General features: G+C 39.8%; 1 protein-coding gene across 3 annotated transcripts; it reads left to right on the forward strand.

Annotated features, from left to right (window-relative positions):
* The first annotated feature begins 2,618 nt into the window (after positions 1–2,618).
* Positions 2,619–16,788, forward strand: AZI2 (5-azacytidine induced 2). 3 transcript variants are annotated; one of them, XM_048510678.1, is made up of 8 exons: positions 2,619–2,872; positions 5,468–5,694; positions 6,042–6,167; positions 7,015–7,114; positions 8,023–8,171; positions 10,516–10,577; positions 12,301–12,422; positions 14,453–16,788. In XM_048510678.1, the coding sequence occupies exons 2-8, from the start codon at positions 5,473–5,475 to the stop codon at positions 14,806–14,808; spliced, it is 1,137 nt and encodes a 378-aa protein (XP_048366635.1). In that variant the 5' UTR covers positions 2,619–2,872; positions 5,468–5,472; the 3' UTR covers positions 14,809–16,788. The 3 variants fall into 3 exon arrangements, with proteins under 3 accessions (XP_048366635.1, XP_048366636.1, XP_048366637.1); XM_048510679.1 differs by lacking the exon at positions 2,619–2,872 and adding an exon at positions 2,911–3,101; XM_048510680.1 differs by lacking the exon at positions 2,619–2,872 and adding an exon at positions 3,761–3,895.
* The last annotated feature ends 576 nt before the right edge of the window (positions 16,789–17,364 follow it).

Raw genomic sequence — 17,364 nt, forward strand, 5'->3', positions numbered from 1 at the left:
ATCACATGTCTGAGGAACAGCCTTTCCTGCTATAAAGCTTGTGGAGAGGAACTCAGAAGCCTCATGCAAACTGCTACCTTTCCACTAGAAAACAGATCTTTTCAGATATTTACCCTTTTCTACAATGGCTATTGGCCTTTAAGCAGCTTTTTCAGAAGTTGGCTTTTTAAAATGTATTTTTATAGCTTTTGGTAAGGTTATAGGGAATTTCTCTTTTACAGTTTTCTATATTGAAAACATTGTTCTTTTAACTTTTGTTGTACAACACCCAATACATGAAATGACATTTGAATGCTTAAAGATAATACAGAGCATTCTGTTTAGTAGCTCAACCTACTTATGTGGGAAAACAGGAAGGTAGCCTGCCTTGCATCAATTACTGTGTGAAATGGACACCCTGAGGAGAGGAGGAAGGGGCTATCACTACAAATCTTCAGGTGGCATTTGCAGGGCTATTTTACTTGCCTCGGTTTTTAACAGTGTACAGATTGCAGGCATCTTATAGAGGGGGGATTACTTATGATTCACTTTGTATATTTTAAATTGTGCCGTTCTAAATTGTAATTTTGGACACAAGGAAAGGCAAGATATATGTACTTTAATAAACACAGGGGCTTTTTTTACAGAAAAAGGCAGGAGAAGCTGTAGCAGCGTCACCAGTGATTTTAAAGGTACTGCATGGATCCCTAGGTTGTTGTTTGACTGGGAGCAGAGCAAAGCATGTGAAATGTTTATTGCTGCAACCCCCAATGTTTAATTAGAGTACACATTGCAGTCATGCAAGCCACTAATATTTTTAAAATTCTATTACAATAATTGAGTGTCAGTGATATTGAGAGTTTGTCTAGCTAGCTAAGGGAACTAACAAAAGAACTATTGTCGAACGCTTTCACGGCCTGATTCAACTGTTTCTGGAGGGTTTTCCGGGCTGTGTGGCCATGATCTGGACCAGACCACGGCCACACAGCACGGAAAACCCTCCAGAACCAACTAACAAAAGAATGTTAACACTATTTCTCAAACTGTAGACAATCTGATGGTGGATTGGGAGGGGGGGGGTTGGTTGTCTGAGAGTTCAGCATAGGACTTTGAGTGTTGCAGAAAAAACAAATTGGCCAGTCTGGAATAGGACCAGAGAGTTGTTAGCTGATGTTAGCTGGAGCAGGTGGCTTGTAAACTACTTCTGGAAATCTGCTTGGTGTTGTCAGTGTATCTGTTTATTTCCAGTGTGTTTTGTTTGCATACATGAATATGTAGATATGTTTTAATGTGTTTATATTATATTTGTTTTTAAAATTTTATCTATTCATATTTTAAATGCTTTTTAACATTTTTAATGTTTTAACGTTTATTGTCCTGGGGACCTTGACCTGGGTGGGAAGGCATCATAGAAATGCTTTAAACGAACAAATCAAATATAGCAAACTCTGAACACAGTTCTAAGCCTGAATTCAGTGATTTTAAAACAGCACAGCTCTGCTAAAGAATGCACCTGTAAATATTTCCAGGGGAAACCAAACAAGCACTTTGGAACTCCTCAGTTCAGGAAAGTAAGGAATACATAACGTTTCTCTAGCACATTTAACACAAAAACGGGGAGCGGGGGATCTCTTTTCTGTTTTACAAACTCTCCACAGATTAAAAAAAACGTTTCCCCCAGTTCCTGTTTGTGTGATCAGGCTGGCCAAGAATCCGCTCATTGCCTATGTCTGGAAAACGATTTCACCTGGGGGCGGGGGGGGGGGGGGCAAAGCGACAGGAGTTATGATTCACTCAAGATTTAAATAAAGGGACAGATGCAAAGCAGAATTGACCTTTAGCACTTGCTTTTAAGTTTCAGATTCCCTTCGGGTCAGAGATCCTGTAACCAATCACTTGGTAGTAAAAATTTTCTTCAAAATCACTCTGAGTAGGAACGCCTGAGTAGGAATCCACGCGGAACAGGGGGGGGGGGGTGCGGTGTGCTCGCGCGGTCCACGGGCGACCGTTGGCCTGAGAGGAGTTCCTACTGATCTTAGGGAAAGGTTCCCATTCCCGACAGCCGAGCTCCAACTCAAACCACCACCCCCTTTGCAGACCTAATACCGGCATGAGCACGTGTTTTTCTTTCACACGGCAACAGTGCTTACACGCGTCTTCCATAGGAAGACAAACGTCATGTCTCTGTGGAAGTGGGCTCTTGCAGTTCAGACAAGGGCGTGTGTGTACGCGTCCGCGTGTTTTAAAATCCAGCCTACACTCCGTCCTCACGACTCCCTTCCCGCCTCAGCTGCCTGCGAGGAGCGGAGGTGCATGCGGCGCACAATGAACCACTAAAAGGCGCCTGAGGCACGCCACGGAAAAACAGCGAAAGCCGATTGAAACATTCAAGGGTAGTTTGCTATTGCGTGCCTCTGCGTAGGCTAAGAGAGTTTTGTGACTAGCCCGAGACCACTTCATGTGGAGAAGCGGGGCATCGAATCCGGGCCTCCAGATCGGAGTCCCCCGCTCTTAACCATTACACCATGTTGGCTCTCTGGAGCGTGTGAACACCGGTTGTGAAATAGCGAAACTACAAATCCCGCCATGCTTCGCACCGTTAACTGGAAGGGGCGGGTGTCACTGTCACGTGAGGGAGAGTCCCGATGGCCGGTTTCCTGTTGGAGGTGAAGGGAAGAGGCAGATCTGGGCACGGTTGTGTCTGCTTCCGCTGCCGCTCCAGAACGATGAGACGGCGACGGAGAAGTACCATCCTCGGCGGTTCCGACGCCTTTTTTGTATTTCCTTCCGCCCGGGTAATGGCGGGCCCGTCGCATTGGTGACTTCTGTGCCCGGAGGCGAAAGGAACCCGGAACGGCTCCGCCCACTTCTCGGAGGGACTTGCTGGCTGCAGGTAACCCGCTGCTCTTAAAGCGCCGTCACTGCCTAGAGGGACTCTGCAGCTGTTAGTCTCTATCCAGCTGTCCCCGAGCCTCTCCTCTCATGCCCTTTGCTCCTTGCCTGGAAGCTGCATCAGTGCGTCCCACCGGGGCCTGTGTGACTCACCTTTTTTCTCCAGAACTGGCCCTCTTCTCTCAGTGGGGCGAATTCCCCTGTCTGCACGGGTCCATTTCAGACTGCAGGTGAGGAGACTTCGCCCTAAAGAGTTCCCTGCGTATAGAAAACTAGGCGTCGAGCAGAAAAATGTTCCTGCCCAGTCTTTTTAACATACTAATTTTCTCCGTGCAGGCAGACTTGTATGGAGGACTATTAACCCATTCAAGCCACTTCCTGCTGTCCATATACTCACCTTTTTGAAAGCAGGTCTTTCTTTGTTCCCCTTCCTACAAGCTTCTTTTTAGAGATTGCAGAGGCCTAAAGAGTTCAAAGGTGAATGCTGTGTTGGTGCACACTTGCTGTACATGTGAGATTTGTTGTCATGCTTATGCCAGGGTTGGGTAGCTGGAAAGTATTATATCTGTGATTTTCCCGTAATATGCATGGAGGCAGCTTCCATTAAAAGTGTCTGCAAAATGACTGATTTACAACAACATACATGTTGTTCTACCCATATGTTATTTTTAAAAAGTTTGTGCATTTTGCATTCTTGACTTCATACTGTTGCAATCTTTTCCATAATAACTTTTGGGGAAAAAATCAGTTCTTCATATGAGTAGTCCCAAACAAGTTAGTTTAAGTTGGAGGTACTTCATGGCAAGTGGATGTTGGAATTCTTCTCTGTGGATACCTGTGTATGCAGATCAGGTTTTATTTATTTGTTCATTTTCTCCAGAGCCAACACTTTCTACTGGAGATTTCCTTACTGTTAAATTTTCTCGTTTCCTCAAATCTGGAGCCATTCCCTCTGCCAGTGGTTGTTCTCTGAAGAGCTTTCTAATTTGCTCATGCTATGGCCCCTAAAGAACACACAGTATCTGTGAGTTATACGATTATAATTGTTACATCTGGATAAGTTTACGTTGGTAGACTGTAACCAGGAGGGTGACAGGTTAAGAATGTAGCAAAAACTGCTGTTATTGTAGGGGGCGTAGGAATCTTTCTTCACGCTGGTGTTATGTAAACTGGGCTGGGGTTGAAATGCTTAAGGGACAGTCCAGTGTTAAACTTGTTTGGGTGGGGCCTTCTGGGTACTGGCTTTAATATAAAGGAGAGTGTTTCATAGAATGTATCTGTAAGAGCCTGGGAAGTTATCATGGATTTCTACAGGGTAGTGCAGTTTGTTTTCTTTAATGTATTTGCATAATGAACTGAAATTTATCTGTTACAGATTTATAGCCCAATCCAAACTGGGCTGGCGGGCAGGGATGGTGGTACTCTGGTGCTGCCACGCCAAAGTGCTTTCCTGTAGTCTGGGAAGCCCCCAAAGTTAAAAAAAACCCTTACCTTTAAATCCCCATATGCAAGAATAGAGGTATGCCATGAAAATCTTGGTGTATTTCTGCCTGTAATTCCTCCCAAGCTGGGTGTTCCAGAGCCCTGCAGTGGCCAGTTGCCAGTGGATTTGCTGCCCGCACCATTTCCATTCGCCCCCTCCCTTCTGAATTGAACTGCCCTTTACTGATTTTTTTTCTTTTCACCAAGGAGCTCAGGATAGCATACTTGTTCTCCTCACCTTCATTTTGTCTTCACAATAACCTTGTGCGGTAGGTTAAGCTGAGTGTGTTTGACTTGCCAAATTAGCTTAATGGCAGACTGGGGATTTGTCTGTGAGTGTACCTAGTCTTAGGCTGACAAACCACTATAGCATGCTACAAACATTTGATTAGAATTGACAATGATGCTTTAGTAGATTGATTGCATATAAAAATACTGCCATCTCTTATATAGTGGCGAAGTTCTGCTATATTTCTAGCAGAGTATGGAAACCTCTGATCGGTGACATACATATGTTTTGTATCCTTTTATATTTGCTTCCTTGTTCCTGTTATTTCTTTGTCACATTCTAATATTGCTGGTCAATGACTATAAAATAAATAAACTGACTGACTTTAAAATATTTTGTGGAAGAAAACACAAAAGTAGTTTCCTTGTGGCTTTCATTAACTAGATTGAGGAAAACTGGGAATGATTTCAGACAGAACAATAGGTTACGGAGGATAGCCTATTTCTTAGAGCCTCCTTGTTACCCAATACCATCATTGTGGTTCTTTCTCCATTTGAGATCCTCAGACATGGTCGGGCTCCACAGTGAATGGTAATATGTCTCACAAACCCTTAAACAGAAAAACAATACTTCCAATATTCTTGATTCAAACTTTGCAGAAAGTATGCCTATCTTGCCCAACAACAAGTAGTAACCATATTTGTACATATTTTGAACACATATCTGATTTCTGTTTTTTTATTTGTAAAGATTTACTGAGGTTAAGAATCATTCCTTTCTGTAGCTTTCCTCTTGCAGTAGTAAAACACCTGGAAACAGTATATTTTGGTTTATTAACAGTATCTTTTTAATTATGTGGCATGCTCTTATGATGTTTTTATTCAGGTATCATGGATGAACTAGCGGAAGATGATATTTATATTTTGAACCATGAGAAGGCGGACACTCATAAGAGAGACGGAGAAATCCCTATCCCAATGTATACAGGGGAAGAATCTGTTGCTTCACATTTTGCACTTGTCACTGCTTATGAAGATATCAAAAAGCGACTTAAAGAGACTGAAAGGGATAATTATTTCCTTAAAAAAAGAGTCAGGTTGCTGGAAGAAAAGGTAAGTAACTCTCTAACAATATTACAGAGATGCGCTTTTGTCAGAATAGTAATTGTTTGTCAGAATAGTGATTGTTAAAATTTCAAAAAAACACCCCTTTTTTATGCCTTTCAGTAAATTAAGCAATCAGTACAATAACTAGATTTCATTAAAATAAGCGATCAGTAAAATAACTAGAAAGGAAAGGGAATTGGTTTTTCAAAGTATTACCATTACTTAGTGCTGTTAAATAATCTGTCCAAATTTTATTTAACAGTGTTACTTAACTTAACAAATGTGAAATTTGACAGCCATTAAGTAATAGTGAGCCTGTAACCTTTGCATGTATCTCACTCTCTTTTTCATAGCTTCTTGGTTCCCATGTGGAAGAAGCCACAAGCTCTGTAGGCCCGGAGCAAGTTAACAAAGCTTACGGAGCATATCGAGAGGCCTGCATTGAACGAGATAATCTGAAAAGTAAACTTGATAAAATGGTATGTTTCTACAGATGCTTAAAATTCTATATGGGTGTGGTATAGAAAGGTCGTTGTGATTTTTATATAGCTGATTAGATCTGGCACTGGATCAGTTAGTTATTAAAATATTGAGTGAGAGAGCTGAACAAAATACTTTCAGCGGATTAATTAAGAATACTTTTAAAAACTTCCCATAGAACGCAGATTTGGAAGTACTTAAAATTCATTGTGATAATGTGTGGATCTTTGGGAGGTGGGGGAGGAGGTAATTTTTATTTTTCTTCAGATTGAAATCAAAAGTGAAGTACTAGACTTTTGAAATTACTATAGTTTGTCCAGGATGTTTATTTTCTGAATAAGTGTGAGCTTTCTAAAACAAAGCTAGGAACAGTAGTCTGTATCATTAGATAAGCTTGACGTAGGTTTCAGATCACAGAAGCACTCTAGAGTTACAATATTCTGCATGCAGCAATATTAGAAAAAGAATATTGTTAATAATAATACTAGGACATACAGGTGAAATCGTTTTGTGGCCAATGAAGCAGATAAAGCAAGGAAAACCATAACAGTAAAGGTAGAAATAAGGTTGGAAGGCATTCCAGGAAACAAGAGTTCAGCTTAATGTTCTTAGCTACTGGTGAAACTTGGTGTTGTGCCCTCTCTCTTTTCATAGAGTGCAAGACTATGGCATCTGTCTGATCTGTTTGGTAGCACTTTGGAAACAGTAGAACAGAGGCTTTTGCCAGTTTGATGCTTTCTTCATGAAGAGCCAGGCTAGCTGTGTATGTGTAGGGAGTCTGAGAATTCAAGAAAGTAGGATTTAACAACTGGCAAGCCTTGACAATATGTTGCTTTCTCAAATTAGATTAAAGAGAGCACAGAATCATTGAAACTCATGAATGAGCAGTTGCAGTCTAAAGAAGTGGAGCTCCTACAGCTGAGAACTGAAGTGGAAACTCAACAAGGTGCATATTTTCTTACATAGAATATAGATGTACACAAGTGGGGACAAGTGCAGCAAACTTGTGGGAGTAGCTATCCCATTCCCTTCCACCTTTGCATCCTCCCTTCTCCACCTTTCTATCAGTCGCTCACTTTTTCTTCCTCCTGCCACCCCTTTTCTTTCTCTTCCATGCCTGTCTTCCCTTGCTGTTCCTCTACCCCATCACTCTTTCCCCCCCTCAACCCATCACTATTTGTTTTTGCTCCCCATCACACTTTCAGCCTCCCACCCTCTGCCTCTATCCCTCCTCCAGAAGCAGTGGTGGGACTGGTGCTCTCACCTGGCCACCTGCTTCCTCCCCCCACCCCTTCCGCAGTGATAGCAGTGGTTCTCTGGGAATCACAATGGATCTCCTATTAGGGTTGCCAGCTCCAATTGGAAGCTGCTGGGTTGGCAGCCGGACCCTTGGGCAGCTGGCAGGGCCCCTGGGAGTCACTGCACCAGCTAAGCAAGTAAGTGATCTTGTACATACACAGATAACGTTGTAGTGCATGAAATGCTTCAGTAGTGCCATTTTTAAAGACTACATTTGACAGTTACATTTCTACTTGAGATGCATATGTTAGGCAAAGACATTTCATTTTGCAATCTCCATGTCCTTATATATGTCACGTGAAATTTAGACATAATCCACATTCTTTTTATAAAAGTGTGGATGTGTTTTTATTTCTCGTAGTGTGTGGAGAAGCTAGTGAAATAAATTTTAGTGGTCCACTTGGGAAAATTAGCCTGTGAGGTATTGTACCATGGATTAGTTACATGTTAAAATATATTCTTTCATAATTTGCTTTAAAAAATAAGTCCACACTCCTTAATGCTGGTTTGTATTGTGTAGGAATAATTAGTTTTTCCCCCCTTTTATCTTGTTAGTGATGAAGAGTCTGAATTGTAATCCATCCAGTTGGGAAATAGATAAGTTGAATAATGCACTTAAGGTGCACAGTTTGGAGAAAGATTTAGAGCAACTGAGAGAAGAATGCAGCGATCTTAGGAAAGAATTGAAAAAACCTATATGGAAGGTACTGCTGCATTTTCTTCATTCTACATTCTGATACAGAGATGGTGGAGGGTGTGTGAAATTATAACTTTAGTCATACTTGTACAGATGAATATTATTATGAACATATCCTAATAATTTTGCTTCTTTAAGGTTCTCCAAATGTGTTTTTTGATTTCTCTGAACAGTAGACCACCTGTCCCCATGCTTGTCATAAGCTGCCTTTGAAGTCTTTTCCCATTCAAACGGAGTTTGCCATTGATGTGTGGGGCCACTTTTAAGAATCACCCCAGGGCAAAGACAAATGAAAGGTGTGCACTGCCATGGGTAACCCTAGCCTGACACATTTCCAATCTTTTTTAAACAGAGCTCTCCCCCTACCAATGGACTTATACATGAGAATTCTCCTGCTACATGTTATTTCAGTCAGCTCCCTGCTTTCTTGGGTTGCAGAACACCTACCTGAGTCTGCTGTGCATGTAAAAATTTTACAATGCAATTCTAAGAACACTGCCAAAGGAAAAAGCCCCACTGAGCAGACTTCAGTAGGATTCTGCTTAGACCTATTTAGAATTGCCTAAAAATGGTGACCCTTCCTGCTGTCTTCTAGAAATGCAGTACATTGCTTTAGGTAAAGGAGTACAATCTCTGAAAACGGTGTCCTATTTGTGGGTGGTGGATGATGGAAGTTAGAAATATTTGTCATTGAAACAATGGAAATGAATAAGGAAAATACACACGTTTATAAATATAACAAAGGTATTTTAAAAATAAAAAATAAAACCCCTTTTTTTGCTCACTTCCATTTTTTAAATAAGAAGAATGCAACATACATTATATCGAGTTTTTATATAGGCCCCCATAACATTCTTCTAACTGGACTGCTTAAAGAAATGAGTCAAACCCCACCTTTCAGCTTTCAAAGATGTGCCCAGAGTTTCTTACCATAATATCAATGATTTAATATAACATCTACAACTAAACGAGGACAACCACAATGCATAAGTCAGAGTAAGGGCAACCATAAACTATCAAATCAGCTGCACTGAATTCAGTGTACCACAGTTAACTTATTCCTTATTGAGGGATTTCCAGAAATCACATCTCACGAGAAGCCCAGCAGAGCAGCAGCCAAAAAGCCTTTTTTGTATCTGCCAGTTTTACCTAAAATAGCATAGGATTACCCATATCTTGGATCCTGGGCAGGTTCAAACAGGTGAAGGCAGTATATCTGTTAATTCCATTCCAGTGCAGTTATCTGTATATTCAGCCTGGTACGTTTCAGGTACAACTCTTTCCACTGTGTTTAACACTACTTGAAGGCAGTGTATCTGTTAATTCAGTCCCCTTCTCATCTTTCTCTCTCCAAGTCTGTTCTTGGTTTAAAGTCACACAGAAATCATTACAGGCTCCATTGGGGAAGTCCCTCTGAATTGTGCTGTTAGACGTTGATGTCAGCCGACACAGAAGGGGCAACTCTGTTTAGGATTGCAATGTGATTATTCCAAACTCCTGAAAGTTTTGGATTTGTTAGATTAGTTGCATATTTCAGCAAAATAACTCGTAACTGTTCTATAAGCTAATTTTATTAAACTGGTTCATAACATTATTCCAAATAGTTTATAACCTTGGGCATGTTCCATAAAAAGCAGCTTGGGTTTAGTTTTAGGGGTTCTCAGGAGAAACAAAATTCAAATAAACTCCACTAGATGGTGCCAAATGCAAGATAGTGGAACAGCTTGAGTTTAGTCTGGGTTTAACAGCAGGGAAAACTGATATTCACAGTTCAGCGTTTTTTTAGAATTAGGATAGTAATTATGGCTACTCCTGATTATTTCAGTAGCATTATTCATCTGCAGTTCATTGTTCTGTTTGATTCTCTACAGAAATTAATTGATCCATTACAATTATGTGTTTGTTGAACTGCCACACTTCTTGATTTCCTCAGTTCATACCACAGTGTAGCTTGAGTTATCCTAGAGTCAGTTTAGAATCATAATTCCTCAAAGGAGTATCCTATAAAAATAACTAATTTAGGTAGCAACTGTGATTTTCAGAAAATCCTGATCAGCGAATGTAGTTTGGAAATAGCTTCCTATTTTTCATAAGTGCTTTGCTTCCCTGATTTTGACTTCATAGACATTTAAATCCCAGATCATCTCACGTGATACAGCTTGTGAGTGGCTGCTGTCCCCATTTATTGTTATGCTTGTCTCCAGACACAGCAATGAGTGTTGTATTTAATAAATTGCTGCCTATTGCCAGTTGTTAACTGAACCTGTTAACTGTATCTACTAGAAAACGTTTTTTCCAAGTAATAAAAGAATTTCATAAAAATCAGTTGTAAAATGTTTGTGTCTTTTCAGGCTCAGTCCCATGAAGAAACTTTAATAAATGGAGAAGTTTTGCAACCTGAGAACATTCATAGGTACAGAGAACTCATGAATTTGATTGTTTTATTTGGGACAATGAGTTGATGAATTCTTACAATTAATTCCCATTCTGAATTACTTAATTCCAAAAATGGCACTGCTTTTAGATGGGTTTATTTAGGAGTAGAGTGGTAAAATATTAAGTGTTGCCAAACTTATTAGAATTATGAACAATGCCCCTAACTTTCAAAGCAAATCATACACAGTTTGAGGTATATAAGAATGTAGCATGTATTAATTTGCACTGTAGCATTTTGTAATAGTTAATACATTAATATGATCAAAGCATTCTAGAATGTGGAGGTGCAAAAAAAGCTACAAATGATCCTTCTTTCTCCCACCTCTTATTACCTTTAAGTACTTGTGTGTTGTCATCCTTTGTGTTGGTTCTGCCCTGGGCATTTGCACAATTTAGCTATTAATTTTCTCGATGGTTCTCTTGTGAGCAGTTGATGGCTCTGAAGAATTAATACTGGGATCCAAATTCATGTGTTACTAGATAAGAGATGTAAGATATCCAGAAATGTTGGTTTTGCGGGTGTGGGGGATTGAAATATATGCAGTACTAACTTTCACGTCAAATTTGAATCTGTTTTGCTTCTTTAACCTAAAATATGTGATTTATGACTTTGTATGCCTATGAAATTATATTAATTGACATAGTTATGGAATTAAGCCTTAAGCAAAATTTCAAATACATTCGGTCCTAAAGAGAAAGCTGCCAGCCTGTTGCCTCCAATACTCTTAGTACATTTCATTCCAAAAGACAAGAAATGTTGTCAAAGGATTTTTTCAGAAGTTTGTGAAGGCGTGGGGGGGGGGAATCTCTAGATCAGGGGTAGGGAACCTGCAGCTCTCCAGATGTTCAGGAACTACAATTCCCATCAGCCTCTGTCAGCATGGCCAATTGGCCATGCTGGTAGGGGCTGGTGGGAATTGTAGTTCCTGAACATCTGGAGAGCCGCAGGTTCCCTACCCCTGCTCTAGATTAAAAATTTTGTAGGTCCCTTAGACTCATCCCCAAGCACTGGATCTTTGTTGTCTTTAAACAAAATGAATTGTAAGCCTAAGGCAAGTCAGAAGCAGAAATTCTGTGGTTTGGATCCTGCAGTCTATTACCAGTTAGGGCTGATAGTCACCAGTCTTTCAAGCTTTCCCTTCTACCGAGAAGTCCTTCCCAACCCTGGGAAAGGTTATTTTGGAGTTGTGGGACACAATGTGGACTAATAGCCACGTGGGTCCAGAGTGGAAGGGAAACAGAAATAATGTTTTCTGAGTCAGTCGTGCAACAGAACTTATGTAGTACATAAGCAACATATTTCAGAACACTAGATACTGGGGCAGTTGATTGGAGGACAACCATCATCCTTCCCCATTTCACTAGGAAATGGAAGGCTAATGTTGACAAAGTAGTTTTATGATTTTCCAGCTCATACCTGGACATGTCAGTCACTATGCTACACCAGCTGCTGTGTTGTATACTGTTGCTTTCTAAAACATCCTTTTTGAAAAGGGGCAGGGGACTTGAAAAACCCAGCTTATTAAGTATTCCTGTTGAAATCTGAGCTCTTTAAAATAGCCCTTATTCCTTATACATTGAAGCAATAGCTTTTTTTGCAGTGGGCCACAGTACTAAGCTTTACTAGAATAATTTGCTTTGAGAAATGTTCTGTAATCTACAGTGGTTACAGGCTCACATTTAGTTTAAATGTGTTTCAGTGAAAACCTTCATCATGCATACTGGGAACTGAAGAGGGAGATGTCTAATCTGCATCTAGTGACTGAAGTGCAAGCCGAAGTGCTGAGAAAGGTGAAAATGATCCCATCTTCAACCAAGAAAGGCAAGTCGGAGTTTGCAAGATGAGGTCCTGAGAACACAAACCACTGACCTAAGCTGCAGCTTTCTGGAGTGCAGTTCTAGCTACTGCATGTCTTACGAAAACCTCATTGGTTGATGCTGATAAGCCCCCATTTTTAAAGTTCCAGCCTCCCATTTTCTGTCTTGGCTTTTGTCTCATACTGGTCAGCTTCACACATAAAGGTGTTGCTGATGAGGGTTTTCTATGCTGTATTCTCTTCCCCTTGTGGCTTTTTTCCTCACTCAAGTGTTGCTTATTCATGAGGCTGAGGTGTTAAGTTTACTTGCATTTGACCTTTTACCACAAACTACTTCATATTGGAAAAAGCACCACAGATATTTCATTTTTCAGATGCATTCCTTTGCAAGTGCTTTTATTTAAAATGTGCATATTGCATTTTTAACCCTTTACTGAGATGATTCTCTAATCCTCTGCTCACTTCTGATATTGTGAAATATATATACAAAAAACACTTGTAATGCATAGTGGATAATCTTCCATGTAGGTAAACAGCTTGACAAACACATGACTATCTGGTGTGTGTATACAAGTGAGAAGTCTTGGCCTGCCTTTTTCTTTATAGCACCCATACACCAACCCTAAATATTGTAAGATCATCAAATATGATTACCTATCCAGAGGGGGGTGTGTGTGTGTGTGACAGTGGTATGAATACAGCACTTGTACATAGGAGCCATTTGTGGGTAAGGCATGTGTCTCTTTATCATCTTATAGTACATATAGTACAAATCATCTTATAGTACATAAATAAATCATAAATGTTATTTATGGGTTGGACCCCAAAGTGTTATTCCCTCATAGAGGGAATTGGTTTGAATTTTAAGCATGGGATTCAATCCATGTGCTAAAGCAGCTCCTTGAAAGCATCTTTTGCTAATAGTATCTTCCATTTTCACTGATAGGTGAAGCTAACTCCTCTCACCTCTCCTCTTCCCTTAGGGACTCTAGAACATTGTGTGGTATAAAAGGTATTGTAGTGTTACACTGGGGCTGTTTAAGCTGTATCCTGTCTTCAAGGAGCTCATGATGGTCCCCCAGGAGTTCCATCTGGAGATCTCAAGGGTTAATCTTACTTTTTTCCGTTTGAGAACAAAGAAGTTGACTTGCAAGTTAACAAAAAAAAGGCCTCCTAGTAAAAAGGCTGAACATTATTATGTTCAAGTGACAGCTAAAATATCTAGGATTTAATATGATTCTGCTGGAACTCTGAAAACTAAGAAAGGGTGCATAAGAGTCATAAATATTTTAGGGATATCCAGAAACTGGGTGGAATCATGTACCTCTAGTTTAGACAGAGAATCTACAAAAAAGAAAAAAGTGGATGGTATTGGGGGAGCTGGTATGCTTTTTTCCCACCTTACAATTTCTGATGTTAGATGCATAAAGAAATCAAGATATTTCAATTTTATTGCATTTTGCACTTGGGCTGATTTTTAGGTAAAGATACATTTTGAACATGGCAATTTCTAGGAATCATAAATCCTTGGAATAAATTAAAATGGGATTTACTACAGTTAGCACCAGCTTTTAAGTGGCTTTTAAAAAGGTGTATTCACAAAGCAGTTTTTTTTTTCTGGCAGTCAAGTTTAGGACTTAGTCAACCGCCTACGGCTGTGCAACTTTGTTTGCAGACTCAGCAGGAAGCGGAGAGAGAGCTGTATCCAGAGGAACATCCATTTTCCAGAAGGCATTTGGCAGGAAGCAGGCTATTCTTTAACCTTCGTCGCCTTTTCCCACAAGACACACATCCCTTATGGCATTGGACATATCCCTCCATGTTGTGGGATGTGAGCCATGTCCTTCATTTAGCTGCTGAAGGACATGAATTGCTGAGGTTCTTGAAAGAGTTGATTCACACTAAAGCCAAATGAATGGACAATTGCATGAGCAGCAATTCCTGCTTTGTTTAATCAGATATTGATGGGTGTGGATCCAATGTGTAGACTGACTGGGTTAACTCAGCATTGATCATTTACTGTGTTTTTCTGCAGTGTCGTCCTGTGCACCTATTCAGTGTATTGAAGACCTTGAAAGGGACTTTACCAATCTCCACGTTGCTGCTTCCAGTGCAGTATACAAGAAGGCACGACTTATACCAAATGACCAAGTTTTCAGCGGTGCTGCATCTTCCCCATCCTGTACTGACGAGAGACTTAGCCCAGTTTGTCATTCTCCCTTTCAAGAACATAACTCTTATGGAAAGAGCTCTCTGGAAGATAATTCTTGGGTCTTCCCAAGCCCTCCTAAGCCTAGTGAGACAATGTTTTGGGAAATGAAAAGTAAAACATCTCACTTTTCAGAAAACAATTTGGATCAATGCAACCAAAACTGCTTGCACAACAGCTAAGAGCTTAAGGAGAAACTTGGTAGGTTCCTGTATGCGTAAGAGGCACATAGCTAATGGAAGGGAACGTAGTGACAATGTCGTAAGTAATCCAAACTGGATCTTAATTTTTCCACTGTAGCGTGACTTTGAAAGTGGTCCATTGAAATCTGAGGGATGGTACATGATATAAGGCTAGTGTGTGAGTTGGCCCTGATGTTTCGGATTGCGCACCTGCAAACTGCTCAAGTATTAAACCACTGAGAAAAAACAAAAGCTGTACTTCAGCAAACTGTGTGAATAACTTTGCTTTGAAATACTATATATTCCGACACTCCTTCAAGCTGAGAACACCCTCTTTTTTGACAGTCTCTCTCTCTCCTTGGGCTTCTCAGGTAAAGCATGCAGTTTTTACCTCTAGATATGAAACTGTTATGGTTTTTCATGATGTGTGATATCTACTGGGATGAAAACATGAACAGACAAAATGATTGTGATGTGTATAATAAGCCAAATTATTAAAAGTCCTTCTTGAGAGTGTGCCCTCATCGGCCTTACTGTGAAGATTTTGAAGCAGTAGAATCTTTCGCCCCAAGAGGAAATGAGAATCTCTTAAAAACCTGATAGATTCTGTGATCTCTTCACAAATGGCATTCTGTGTACACTGCTGCCTGTTGTGGCCTATCCAAAATGCAGTGACCGTTTGGGTGCCTAATCTATCAGTTACCAAAACCTTCACTTTATGATTTCTAAGCCCACTAACTTTAGTTTTATATAGAAACCTCCAGACGCCTTAATATAAATAGGTAGAACCATCTGAAATAATTTACTCTTTAGATAACCTAGAACTACTGTCTTACATTCTCTAGTGTCAAATGTCCAAAACATTATATCGTTGGGTAACAAAGTAGCCTGTCCCTATTCAAATATTTTTATGTCCCTCGCTGCTGCTATCAAACTCTGACATAGTGTATACAAAGTAGTTTGGGATTAAATGCTATATTATTGATTAGGGTTTTTTTGGTAATTAAGATATAGTCGTAAAAATTATTAATCTGTATTAGCCTCATTTTAAAGAAAGAAGAGTGGATGCTAACAGAGCAAACAAATTGACAGATTTCTAGAATTAGTTTTCTTTCTGGTTTGTCTTTTAAGATGCAATAATGAAATAGAAAATGATTACTTTGAAATTCTGGAAAGATTAGATGAAGGCATAAAAATGTAATGATGGGCCAGGCAGGTATGTGTCAGGATCATTCCACTATTGCAAAATCATACTCTCTACCATTTTCTTCTTGTTGCCACATTTACACTTGAGAGACATTAATAGGGAATAGTAACGTTTGAATCAGACCCAATATAGCTTGTTCTTTAATGAGAAAGAAATTTCCTGCTGCGGAGATGTGAAAATGTAATCCTCATCAGCGTACCCCTACCAGTGGTGTACTATAACAGAAGAAGACATATTCTTTTCCCTGTACTGCAGTTTGAAGATTTCAGTGCTGGCTGCTTTATCCTTTTTCATATAGTCTGGATAATTTTTTACCTGTAGAGGAGGAAGAAAAGCTGCCTTCTGCTGTTAGTGAATGGCATACATAATGTATATGCCATTCACCAGATATTGTTTTTTATCACTCATCTTGCTCACGTATCCTGGCTTGTCTGTGATTAATGGAAATAGTGTTGGATGTTGGAATTTATTCTGACCAATGAACAGAGCAGACTCGAGGGAGTACAATCTCCTGCAGAGTAATAGAACAAAACCCAATATGCATAAAATAAATCCAAGTCACTAGACTTTAGCTGATAGAACCAACTACCTGTGTAATAACAAAGCAACAGAAGCCATTTCTAATGTGGCTCCGATGTGTTTCTTGAGGCTGTTTCTTTGGTTGCAGATACATGGATAAGGAACATTCTTCAACACACCAACCTACTTAACATTTGAACAATGTACTTGAGAAATTGTAATATTTTAAAATAAATTATTTTTTGTTTGAAAAACCGGATTTTTGTGACTGTGAGCTAAGTATTCTTTTATAATATTAAATCCTGGAAATCGCTACTTGAAAAAAAATCTAATCTTATGGCTTGAAAACCTTAGAAATAAGAAGTCTGTTGTTCTTTCAGCCTTCTGATGTATCATGAAAAAGGGGTCTGCTAATTATCTGATTGTATAACATTCCATGGTAGCATTGGATTTTTTTTCTTGGTATTGAATCTGGATTGGAGAGCAAGTTATACCAGCTTCTTGGACATTTTTAAAAGAATCGTTTAATTTTATCCATCCAAGAAAAACACAACCATGCAAATTACATTCCTAATTAGGAAGACAACTGCTTTGATCTGTCATACTGAGTTGACTTTTTAAGCTTATCCAGTTTCTTGAAACAAATGGCTACATTTTAAGTTTTCCTTTGAGGTGGTTCTTTGTCCTACATATTTAACCCTGCAAGCTTCCATGGCAGAATAGTCATTCAAACCTGGACCTGACTGCACCACTGGGGCTGATGTGTCGGGGCTGGTTTGTGGAAAAGAGCTATGGGTCTGAGCAGGACATGTAAAATCTGGATTAGGTTT

The sequence above is a fragment of the Sphaerodactylus townsendi genome, linkage group LG11 (genome assembly GCF_021028975.2).
Source record: "Sphaerodactylus townsendi isolate TG3544 linkage group LG11, MPM_Stown_v2.3, whole genome shotgun sequence".
Taxonomy (NCBI): domain Eukaryota; kingdom Metazoa; phylum Chordata; class Lepidosauria; order Squamata; family Sphaerodactylidae; genus Sphaerodactylus; species Sphaerodactylus townsendi.